General features: G+C 41.3%; 1 protein-coding gene across 1 annotated transcript; it reads right to left on the reverse strand.

Moving 5' to 3' along the window:
- Nucleotides 1–1657: 1657 nt before the first annotated feature.
- LOC103041289 (SLIT and NTRK-like protein 1) lies at nt 1658–7887 on the reverse strand. Its single transcript, XM_007232550.4, has one exon. It carries the CDS (start codon nt 6079–6081, stop codon nt 4009–4011), a length of 2073 nt encoding a protein of 690 aa, XP_007232612.3. The 5' UTR covers nt 6082–7887; the 3' UTR covers nt 1658–4008.
- Nucleotides 7888–12776: the final 4889 nt, after the last annotated feature.

Raw genomic sequence — 12776 nt, forward strand, 5'->3', positions numbered from 1 at the left:
GGCCATACATTACTGTATATTCAGGCCCGAAAAGAATCGACATGTGTTTCCTTGTTCGCTAATGAAACTCGCTAAGGAAATAGTTTTTCATCGTAAAAACAGACTATGATGTCACAAACAAAAATCTAGAACAGTGGTTCTCAAATAAAAGTCCACATTTCAGATTCCCATTAAATTCCTTTAGTTTCTGTTTATAAATAAGATTTAATCTACAGTTACAGTAGATACAGAATCACCAGCACCGTAATCTGACAGGTTTCCACACAACACCAGTTCTTTTTCTTCTTCTATTGTTTAATGGTGACAAAAAACTGATTACATTTTCTGCAATTGTTCTAAATAAAGACTTTTCACACTGCAAACCAACTGTATCCTAGTTATTTTTTTTTAAATTTCTTTTGAAAAATCTTTTGGTTGGACCAAATTGTGGTTCAAAGTTGTGGATTCCAGCAGTGTTTGGATGTTGTTTTTGAAAATTTTGGAAAGCTTGAGACTAGGGATGGAACTCAATTGTCAAAAACAATTTAAACCAAACACAATTAAGCAAATTTGTATGAAATATTTCTGCTTTTACAAAGGGTGCCTTACTTCATTGCATTCACAGTTTGTTTGAATTGTTTGCAAATAATGGAGCAGAATTGTTCAAAAATGTAAACCAAATAAAATTAAGCAGATTTTTATAAAAAAATGTTTCCAAAAGAGAAACAATGTTTTGAAAAGAGAGTCTTACTCCATGGCTTTCACAATTAGTTTGGCTAATTTGCAAATATTTAAACAGAATTGTCCAACATTTTTATCAAAACAAAATTTTGTTGTCAATTTGTTTGGATTGTTTGCAAATAATGGAACAGAATTATCCAAAAATTCCAAAAACGAAATAAAGCAGATTTGTATTCAATTATTCCACTTTTTTTGACCATTTCTGCCTTTACTAAGAATGCCTTTCTCCAAACTGGCATTCGCAATTAGTTTGGATCATTTGCAAATAATGGAATAAAATTGTCCAACAATTTAAACCGAATAAAATTAAGCTGATTTTTATTCAATTTTTTCACTTTTTTTTACCTTTTCTTCTTTTACAAAGAATGCCTTTCTCCATGGTGGCATTCGCAATTTGCTTGGATTGTTTGCAAATAATGGAATCGATTTACCCAAAATTTTAAACCAAATAAAATTAAGCTGATTTTTATTTAATTTTTCCACTTTTTTCACCATTTCTGCTTTTTAAAAAAGTGGCTTACTCCATACTGACATTCATCATTTGTTTGGATTGGTTGCAAATAATGGAACAGAATTGTCCAAAAAAATTGAAACCAAACAAAATTATGCAGATTTTTGTTCATTTTTCCACTTTTTTGTCCATTTCTGCTTTTACAAAGAGTGCCTTCACAATTTGTTTGGATTGTTTGCTAAAATGGTGTTGTTTGATAAAAAATATTCCTCTTTTTGCTTATTCAGCTGATCCAGCCAAAAATTTAGTTCAAACATATTTGAGACTGAGGAAAACAACGGGGGAGTGTAAGACGATGTAGTGAACTACAAAGTATACATGGCATCATCTAAAAACCCTAGATTAATTATTTATGTATAATTTTAAGGCAAAAACTTGTTGGTAACACCTTGGTAACTTGTTTTTTTAGCATATCTTGTGGTATAACTCAGGGTTCAATTGTAAGGACTAATAAACTGATTTAAAGATTTTTAATGATAGTACTTTAGTTGCAACATTGAAGAACTGAGATGTTGGTCTACAATGAAATCTCACTCTTCGTCATCAACGTCATCAACGAAGCCTTGTGGACCATCAGTTTGAGAACCACTGGTCTAATGAAACCAATAAAGCCTGTTGTACGCCAAACTCAAAAGCAATGTTCCTCTGTTTTGTCTGCTGCATTGAAACATACGTAGAAAACAGCATGAACTCATGAGCTGCATGAGATAAAGTTGCGTAAAAGTATATATTTGACTACATTTTTAGGTTTCGCTAACTGAGGTTCTGTTGTCTTGCCTGTAAGAGATGTAATGTTGGAAAGAAATCGAGAGAAAAAAAAGAAAAAAGAAAAAGCGAATGCCTGCTAGTTTGGATGGTGTGAACAGTGATGGGTGGGTTTTCATAGAACTCAAAGTCCTAATTCTGGCTGATCTGAGGGCAGGTCTCGCAACAAACGACGGATACAAAGCATTTTTGGGTCGTCAGGACCTGATCCCAGATCAGACCGAAGGAGAACAGCAACTACTGCTTGGAGGAGCTGCTCAGCTCCAATGCACCACCAAAGGAGCTCAGACTCTGGGCTTCTAACTGAGTTGAGATGCAACAGCGACATCTAGAGGCGGCCTTTCGCCTCAAAGTAAGTAAACCTATGCCTGTACAACGGTCGCCGTGCCTCCAGTCTCTCAGCCTTTCTGTGTAGTGGATATATATTTACACCGCTTCACTTTGATTCACAGTTAAGGACATGTCAGGTACAAAAAAAAGAAAAGAAAAAAGAAAGAAAAAATGCCATTTCCCTTTCTCCTGTTTGGATGAAATCAATGGCTTTACGAAAGCTCACGATAATTAAACGTGAATAATTATAATATAAGAATAAGAGTAATAGTCACAGGCTTTTGCGAAGGAATCCATCGTCCATCGAGTCTCAAAAACCTTGGTTATTTTTCACATACCGGAACATCAAAAACCTTAAACATGTTGCATTTGAAAATGAAATAATCATAAAATTAAAAAAACCTAAGTTTAAAAAAAGAGAAGTAAGATATTCCATCAGAGACCTTCTCCAAGACCCTGCAGGGTCTGTCCATCGTCGCACACGAGATCAAGAAATCACCAACCAGTTCAGCTACATTGTTTTTTCAGCTAAATTTGCAGAATAAGCGCCGGTATGACGTTAACTGGTCATGCTTATATCTGCGTCCCCGAAGGTCAGCGATTGGCACACTGCATTGTAACACAATAATACATTCATAAAGGAGATGACGGCGCGGGACCCTCTGGAGGATCCGCACAAAATGATAATATATATAAATAATTCTGATACCAACAATCAGTCAAATGATAGAACGGAACAGAAAGAGTCACCTACATGCATTCCGCTTCCGTCGTCTACAGAACGCCACTTTAGTGTTTTTTTTTCACCCTCGGAAACGAAACAACAAATACAAATCCTAATCGCATTTTCCACGAAAAATAGAGAAATGGCACTTTTAATATATTCATATAGAGTTTGATTTTTTATATTTATATATTTATATATATTTATACTGATATCATGAAAGAAGGGTTGAGAGAGTTGGCATCTTTGTAACTATGGTATGGTTCCCAGTGTGAGTCGAAACCATGCGAATCATGCAGATATGTTACAGTTCCTTATGTACATTACATTCATGCACATTGCACTCGTGCACCATTTTTCAGGTCCCCTGTTTCCTCAGTTTTCAGTCTGAATGCGGCAGAAAGAGAGAGAGAGAGATAGAGAGAGGGAGAGGGGGGGAAGGATGGAGGGAGGAGGGGGAGGGAGCGAGGGAGGACTGGAGGGAAAGAGGCAGGGGAGGAAGGGAAAGAGCACAGGAGTTGTGGGAAGGGTGGGAGGGAAGGTGCCCTGTACATATTTTACAATATTGGTTCCATAGCAGTGGCTCATAAACACTGAAGTCAACTAAAGTGAATAAAAATAGGCCATAATTCCCAAACAGGCGGCGCAAGGAGGCGAGAGGCGGAAGGACGGGCCGTATTCTCGTCCTTATTCTCCAATCGTCCCGCAGCAGCAGCAGTGCTCCTTGCCTATTTTACAATACCGGTTCCATGGCACTGGCTCATAAAGACCATAGTCAAGTGAAGAGAATAAAAAATAGGCTATTTCCCAACAGAAGCAAGTGCGAAAGTATGCTCCCGACGTCCTTTTCCTCCTATGTCACAGCAGCAGTGCACGTCACCTTCAGGCAACGTTTTTTTTCCTCTTATTTTGCGCATTTTTTCTCCCCTGCGCATGTTTCTCCTCAACCCCAAGGGCTTCATTTGTCAGAAAGTGTGTGGGTACCGCACTCGTAAGGCCGGTGGGGTCCGTCCGCATGGTAAGCGCCACCGTGCCAGTAAGACGAATCGCACACGGTCTGCAGGGAGTTGATTTCGGAGGCAGAGGAGTTGCCCTCCCGGCGTTTGGATCTGCGACGGTTGCGCAAGACGAACACCAGCATTCCAACCACAGTGAAGGCGGACGTGACGAAGACCAACAAGAGGCCCGGCACCAGAACGGAGATGGACACTCGGCTGGGTTCCAGGTAGGATCCAGAGCGTGTCCCACCATCTCCAGACGCCAAAGTGCCGTTCCTGGACGTCGCCGTGGAGGTCGGGCCCTTGTCAAAAAGCTGCGGGCACATGAGGTCATCCCTGATCCTCCGGAAATCCCTCTTCCAGAACTCTTCTGGAGACTCGCACTTGAGATCGCTGACGATGACGTCCGAGGCAAGTCGGTCAGCCCAGCGCTTGAACGGTACAATGTTGCACGAGCAATCCCAAGGGTTCCCGTGCAAATCGATCTGAATGACAGAGGACAACTGTTCCAGAACGCCCGCCACGGGAAGGTACGTGAAGTAGTTGTTGTGCAAGCTGATCTTGGACAGGGAAACTCCCACAAATACGTCCACAGGCAGCGACTTCAGCAAGTTGTTGTTGAGAAACAGCACGCGCAAGTTGGGCATGGGGCTGAAAGTGCCCGCCACTATCAGCTGGATGTCATTGTACTCCAAACTAAGGTATTCCAGGTTCTGCAGACCCACGAACATATCCGCCATGAGGGTATCCAAGTAGTTCTTGTCCATGTAGAGCCACCGCAGCTCACTCAGGTTCTGAAAAGTGCCATTTTCAATCACTTTGATGTTGTTGCCCCCAAGATCAAGCAAATTCAGGTTTGCGAAGCCCCTGAATTGCAGTCTTCTGATGGTGTGGATGTTGTTGTCTCGCAGGTTGAGCTCGTGCGCACCCAACGGCTTGGGTTTCAGGTTGGAAACATTCTCTATCTTCTTGCCTTCACAGTTCACACCAAGCCCCTGCCTCGTGCCGATCAGCTTGCAGACACATGGCTGAGGGCAAGTGCCAGTGGCGTTGCAGTTGAAAGGCGGAGCTACTTCCCTCTCTCCTGCAGTGCTGGTAGGTGCTTTCAGCTGCCAGTTCTCTCGTGCTTTGGGGCGTCCACGGCCCGAGCGCGCCTCAGTAACCAATATTGTGGGCGGAGGGCCCAAGTCTGAGGCTTCACGTTGCGTGGGTGGCGCTGCCAAGCTTGAATCGGCACCATCCTTTGACGGACACAGCTCGGATTGCGCCGTTTCGTTTAAGTCGCTGCCCTGGAGCCTCGCGGGAGCCTCGCAAACCACCCGGCCAATGAGGGCCCGCTGTGGGATGTTTTCGAGCCACTCCTTTAAAGAAACGAGGTCACAGTTGCAGTCCCAAGGATTGTCCTCCAATAAAACTTCAACTATTCCTGGTATCTGCTCTAGTACCCCTTCGTAAGGCAATGTTTTTATCCGGTTACCTCGTAGGTCGAGGTGCGTGATGGGTACGTGTTGAAACACATTGATTGGGAGCGCGCTGATGAGGTTGTCGTTCAGGATCAAAACCTCAAGCTTGCTCAAGTCCCTGAACACAGAAGGATCTAGGTCTCTAAGAAGGTTAAAGTCAGCCTGGAGGTATTCCAGATCGTCCAGGCCAAGGAACGTGCTCTTTCGGAAAGAGCGTATCTTGTTGTTGTTGATGTGCAGCCTCTTGACGAGCTGCAGTCCGAGGAAGGCGCCTGGCACGATGTCGTGCAAGCCGTTGTTCTCCAAGTGCAGGCTGACGGCATTGTAGAAGTTGGCGAACTCGTTGGGGAACAGCCTCGACAAGGAGTTCCCGTGCAGCAAGAGGTGGTAAAACTGGGAGCTCGGACCAGTCAAGTGCTGCAGGTTGGTGAAGCTTCGCTTCTCGCAGTCGATGTGCAGGTCGCCCTCTATGGCGCTGCAGGAGCAGATCTGCTCCTTGCACACGTCCCTCGTCACGTTCCCAGTAGCCACGCAGAGAGCCGCCTTCAGCAAGACGATCCAAAGCAGCATTTTTATCGACGCAAGCAAATCATCCCCGTATCCGAGTTGTTGAACGCAATCAGTGGGTAGGAGTGGACGCACTCGGCTCCTCCAGCACGGAAGGAGGGGAAGAACACACACTCGCGCACATGCACATCTCGCGCACGCACACACTCGTGCGCACTCGCATCACCAGGCAAAAGAGAGGAGACGGCAGTTTGTGGTCGTTACATCCATGCCAGCCTGAAACAGGGCTCTGTCCGACGCATGCCCGTCGCCGCCGAAGTCGTGGACAAACTCAGAGAATCCTCAGTGAATTAGATTCAGCATTGTTTTTTTTATCATCACGGTTGTTGTATCACCTTTATCATTATCTCTCCATCATCATCGTCATCATCATTGTGACCATCATCACTATGCTGCTCATCACTGAACTCGTTTTTTTTTGTGTGTTTCGTGTGCGTTCGCGTTCTCTGTAACAACACGACACAACAGTACAACAAGACAGGGCAGCATCGCTCCCCTCTATCTATTTATCTCTTTTTTATATTTTTTTCCTTTCTTTTTTTTCTTTTTTAAGCCCACTAAATCGCTCACTGACCTTGCATTTGCACGGTACAAATCCGGTAGAGGGATACAGTTTAATGCTTTTAAGTCTCTCTTTTTTTCCGTCCCTCAACGTTTTGTTCTTGTCTTGTCCTTTTGTACTTGTTTACTTGTTCATTGTTGGGTTTTTTTCTTTCTCAGTCCGTAGTTCTAAACGCGGTGGGAGCTGTCCGTTTCTAGCGTGGTGCTGAAATCCACAGCCCTCCCTCCCTCCCTTCCTGAGGGTCTCGGCTCAGCTTTGATTCTGATTAATACAGTCCATGGCCAGAAAAGGCAAGAGATGAAAAAGGGAAAGAGATGCAGACAAGTAGATGAAGTAGATTGGTAGGTACGTACATAGAAAGGTGAAGAAAGGAAGCTCAATCCTTATCTCTAATCATATAAATCCTTACATGTTCCAGCTTCTTCTTTGCCTGCTTTTGCATTTTCGGTTACGATTGAAGAAAGCTTAACAGCTTGGAGCTCAGTGTTGCTGGTGGTGCTGGAACTACTGCTATCACCCTTCTGCTGAGCTGCGGTAGCAGGAAAAATCCATTGAGTTGGAAAAGGCAAAAGAAAAAAATCAATCCATCAGTCAGTCAAACAATCAATCCATCAGTCCAGTCAGAGTGGAAAGGTTTGAGCTTTTCTAAAAATCTCAATGTTTAAATGGCTATCATTTAATTCTTAAGGTTCAGTCCGTACATCGTTCGTCAGTCCACATTGCGATGGATGGTGTTGAGCGTTGTGTTGAGGAGCGAGTCTTTTGTTTTGTCAGCATTCCATCAAAAAGGGATTGAGCTTTATTCCAACTGTTCCTGGTAGTCCCCGGGTTTTCCTGGACTGGTCTGGAAGCATAAGCGTCGAAGTATCGTTGGTTTTCAGGGCTTTTTTCCAGAAGCTCGCCGGAGCACTGCGTCTGCCTGGGCGTACAGGTGTTGATCTGGCTGGGTATGTGTGTGTATGTGTCTCTCTCTCTTTCTCTCTCTCTCTCTCTCGCCCACCCTCCCTCTTTCCCTCTCTCTCTCTCTCTCTCTCTCTCTCTTACTCACGCACGCGCTTGCTCGCTGTAGAGAGAGATATATAGAGAGAGAGAGATAGAGAGAGAGGGAGGGAGGGAGGGAGTGGGGGAACTGCAGTTGAATGCGGTAAAATAATTAAACTCCTCGACGTGCGCGAGAGCAGCACCGCCAGCCTGTGCAGCACCACCGGCGCGTGCAGAACCGCCAGTCCGAACGGAACAGAACCTCACGCGAGTCTGGGCAGCAGAAGCGGCAGCAGCGGCGGCAGATGAACCCCCCCTTCCGTTCCCCGGATTAAAAAGCGTCCTAAAATAAATGCCGCTAAAAAGCGGCAATAACCGCAAATCAACCGGAGACCGTCCGCTTTGAAGCTTTCACGCTCAGCCCCTCGCGCGCTCGCTCCCTCGCTCCTTCTCTCTCGCGCTCGCTCGCTCGCTCGTCCGCCCGCTCCCAGTCACGCGCTCACAATCTCATCTGCTCGATCAGCCGCGCTGCTTATTGCATTATCGGCCCGCGCGCTCATCGATAAACAACTGTTGTTTATTGTTTGCCCCCCCCCCCCCTTTCGTCCCGCCGCGTCTTTTGATCTCACGGTTATTGTGGAGCTCGAGGCTCCTTTTCTCTCTGTACATTCCGCTGGATGTAAAGGAAAAAAGGGGGGTAAAGGAGGAGGAGGAGGGGTACAGGGGGGTTTGTTTGGTGGGGGTTATTGGGGGTTGGTGGGGGTTTGGCTGGGGTACTATACTGAGCTCGTTCAGATCTGATGGAAAACTCAATCACTCAATAATCAGAAAATGGTACGGAGGAGTAGGAGACAGGAGGAGGGAGAGGGTGGTGGGGGTGGCAGTTTGAGGATGGAGAGAGGGGGGGGGGGTAGTTTGGGATGGAGAGAAAAAACGAGAAAATATATATATAGATATATAAATTAATTAAATAATTAAATATAAAAGAAAAAAAAAAAGCTGCTGCTGAGGATAATCAGATGTGTGATGGCAACCAAGCCTCAGATCAAGTGACCCAAATCACAGAACAGATGAGTGAGCAGATAATACACACAGACAGATAGACAGAGCATCAGACAGATGGGTGGATAGAGAAATTACTAGATAAAATGCTAAAATAGATAAATAGATAGACAGACAGACAGACAGACAGACAGACAGACAGACAGACAGACAGATAGATAGATAGATAGATAGATAGATAGAAAAATGGAACGAATTAAATATAGGTACAGATAGATACTTGGATGGATGGATGGTTAGATGGATGAATGGATGAAAGAATAAAATATATTTAGAAAGATTCATATTTATACAAACAAAAATGGTTAAAAATTAATGAATACATAAATAAATACATAGAAGGATGGATAGATATACAAGGACACAGTTGTATAGATAAATAAGTGTGTGGATGAATGGTTGAATATTGAATAGATGGATATAATGATGAATGCACAAACAGACATATATACAGCTCTGAAAATAAATAAAAGACCACTTAAAATCACCAGAAGTGGCATAAAGTTATCCAAAAGCAGTGTATAAGACTGGTGGACGAGAACACGATGCCAAGACCCATGAAAAAAACTGTGATATTGTGATATTGATTTCTGAACTCTTAAAACTTTGTGAATATGAATTGTTGTTTTCTTTGCATTATTTGAGGTCTGAAAGCTCTGCAACTTTTTTTGTTATTTCAGCCATTTCTCATTTTCTGCAAATAAATGCTCTAAATTACAATATTTTTATTTGGAATTTGGGAGAAATGTTGTCTGTAGTTTATAGAATAAAAAAACAAAGATAATTTACTCAAACATATACCTATAAATAACAAAATCAGAGAAACTAATTCAGAAACTGAAATGTTCTCTTATTTTTTTCGAGAGCTGTATAACATATATGTAAAACAAATAAATAAATTTGTATACTTGAAAAAATATATAAGACAGAATTGGATGGATGAATGGATGGAGGAATAGATAGATAGGTATCTGACCTTGTGTTGGATTGTTATATACATTTATACAATAATTTATGGAGGACGGAGGAAGGAGGATGGCGGACAGATGCCTGGGTAATAGATAAAGTGAATATATGTTTTAATAGATTTGATGGATGGAGGTATAGCTATTTGAGACTCCGAAAACAACAAGGCAAAACAGGGTAAGGCTGAAATATATATACATAAAAATATTCATGCATTTTAGCTGTCTGTAGTGCAGACTATTAATAAGAAAAGGAAGTTCAGGGGAAGTGTGGAGGACCACTTTTTGAGGTCTTGTAAAGGGAGCTGGGCATAATGTTTTTGGCTCATCAGTCTTCATAACCATATTAACAGACAAACAGACAGATGGAAAGATGGATGGATGGATGGATGGTTACTGCATAGATGTGATATCAGTTTGAGGATGCCCCACAGATGCTCAATAGGGTTTAGCTCTGGAGACATCTGCTTATCGTATCTTCAGCTTCCTTAGGAAAGCACTTAAATCATCTTGGAGAGGTGTGTTTAGAGAGATTTGGCTATTCAAAGATAAAAAAAAAACATTTTTAACTTTTAGTGCAGACTATTTTTAAGAAATTGCAATTCAGGGGAACTGTGGAGGTCTTTGGGCCGGATTGCACAGATGCCATGTTTCCGAGATGTTGTAAAATTAGCTGATTCAGCAGGACATGGAGGAACAACAGCTGAGCAGGCATACTGTTTTGGCTCATCAGTCTTTATAACCAAAAGCTTCAATGATTTTAATGGTTTTATTTAATTATGGACTGAATTAACATGGTTATGGATGCAGATGTGAAGCTCACGAAGCTTCAGAGGGATCTGAAGTGTAGTTAGATGGTTTTGTGTAGGCCGATGGATGCTCATAAGGTTTATACGCCAGTATATAATCTCATATTGTGAATATCTGGCATTACAGAAGCTCTGTAGTCTGATTTCGCTCCGACTGCTGGAAGAGAATTTCTATAACTGATGTAATTTAACTGCTCTTTAAACCCCGAAATTGGAAAGCAAAGACTGTAGCCAAATGTCAACAGCATGGGAGGAAATGAGTTTAAAAAAAAGGGTATTTTTTATCTTTCTCTGAATTTCCACAAGTGAAAACGCATTCCCACTGCTTTCTTTCACTCTCGCGTTCTGTCTCTCTCTCCTTTCAAAGGTATCATTAATCATATTGAAAAGCTGTCAAATGCCACTCTGGCACCTGCATTAACACTTTTACTCTTATACTAAGAGCTTTCAGCTTTTACACATCTTTAGATTTTGACAGTAACACCAAGATCATACACAATAAAATATGAGATATTAGTCTGGAATGTATATTTTATAGTCCATCCTTAAAGTTTACACCCTTATTCTAGTGTTTAAAGACTTGTATCTCATATTCTAGTAAATAAAAATGTTTATTGACGATGTTTATAGACTAATATCTCCTATTCTAGTGTATAGGAGTGTTTATTGAGGGTGTTTATAGACTAATATATTTTATTCCAGTGTATATAAGTGTTTATTGAGGGTTTTTACAGATTAATATCTCCTATTCTAGTGTACAGGATTGTTTATTATTGAGGGTGTTTATAGACTAATATCTCCTATTCTAGTTTATAGGAGTGTTTATTGAGGGAGTTTATAGACTTATATCTTATATTCTAGTGTATAGGAGTGTGTATTGAGGGTGTTTATAGACTTATATCTTATATTCTAGTGTATAGGAGTGTGTATTGAGGGTGTTTATAGACTAATATTTCCTATTCTAGTATTTAGAAGTGTTTCTTGAGTGTTTATAGACTAAGATTTCCTATTTTAGTATATTGGAATGTTGAATGAGGGTGTTTATAGTCTAATATATTCTGTTCTAGTGTATAGGAGTGTTTATTGAGGGTGCTTATAGACTAATATATTCTGTTCTAGTGTATAGGTGTTTATTGAGGGTGCTTATAGACTAATATATTCTATTCTAGTGTATAGGAGTGTTTATTATTGATTATGTTTATAGACTAATATTTCCTATTATAGTGTACAGTAGTGTTTATTATTCAGGGTGTTTATAGACTTATATCTCCTATTCTAGTGTATAGGAGTGTTTATTGAGGGTGTTTACAGACAAATATCTCCTATTCTAGTGTATAGGAGTGTTTATTGAGGGTGTTTACAGACAAATATATCCTATTCTAGTGTATAGGAGTGTTTATAGACTAACATCTCTTATTCTAGTGTGTAAGAGTATTTATTAAGGGTGTTTAAAGACTAATATTTTTTTTATTTTAATGTAGGCATAGTTATTGAGCATGTTTCTGGATATATTAGTCCACAAAAGCCATAATACACTCTTCTAAACACTAGAATAGGAGATGTTAGTTTTTAAACACCATCAATAAACACTTCTATACACTAGAATATGATATATTTCAATTCAATTCAATTCAATTTTATTTATATAGCGCTTTTTACAACAAAGGTTGTCACAAAGCCGCTTTAAAGGAAAAACTGGTCCACGCCTCTTATGAGCAGCACCACAGAGATGCCAATTTTATGGTGACACAGTTGTTTGTAAATGTTTTGTATCAGTTGAATCTGATGAAAATTGATGTATTTACTGAACATTATGTGTAATAAAGCATCAGTTCAGCTACCTGGGGGTGTTTTTATTGGGTGTTTGATGATGGAATGGATGCTAGATGGTTTTAAACTGGTAGATGCTGGTTTGGGGGAAGTGGAGGCCAGATGAGGTTGGGATGGATCAATGGGGCTCATTAACAAGATGAACACACACACATGCACACACAGCAGGGAGCCGGGTTTATAATGCAGCCGGAGACCTGGCAACCCCCAGCAACACTGTCAGTGCTGCAGGCTGTAATGATATAATTCAGCTCCTGATTTAACCGCTGCCATGCCTTCACACGCTACTGTACCACTCTAATCTCCTGATGCTTTTATCTCCTGTTACTGTGAAGCTCTGCTCTGGTAAAATAAATCAAAAATAATAATGTAAAAAACTGTTATTATGCTTTTCTGGCAACAGAAATGTAGATTTGTTTTTACAAATATTTTCAGTATTCCTTGTTAACAATATATATATGGATATTACACTGTCAGATTCAGTTTATA

The sequence above is a fragment of the Astyanax mexicanus genome, chromosome 21 (assembly GCF_023375975.1).
Source record: "Astyanax mexicanus isolate ESR-SI-001 chromosome 21, AstMex3_surface, whole genome shotgun sequence".
Lineage (NCBI taxonomy): Eukaryota > Metazoa > Chordata > Actinopteri > Characiformes > Acestrorhamphidae > Astyanax > Astyanax mexicanus.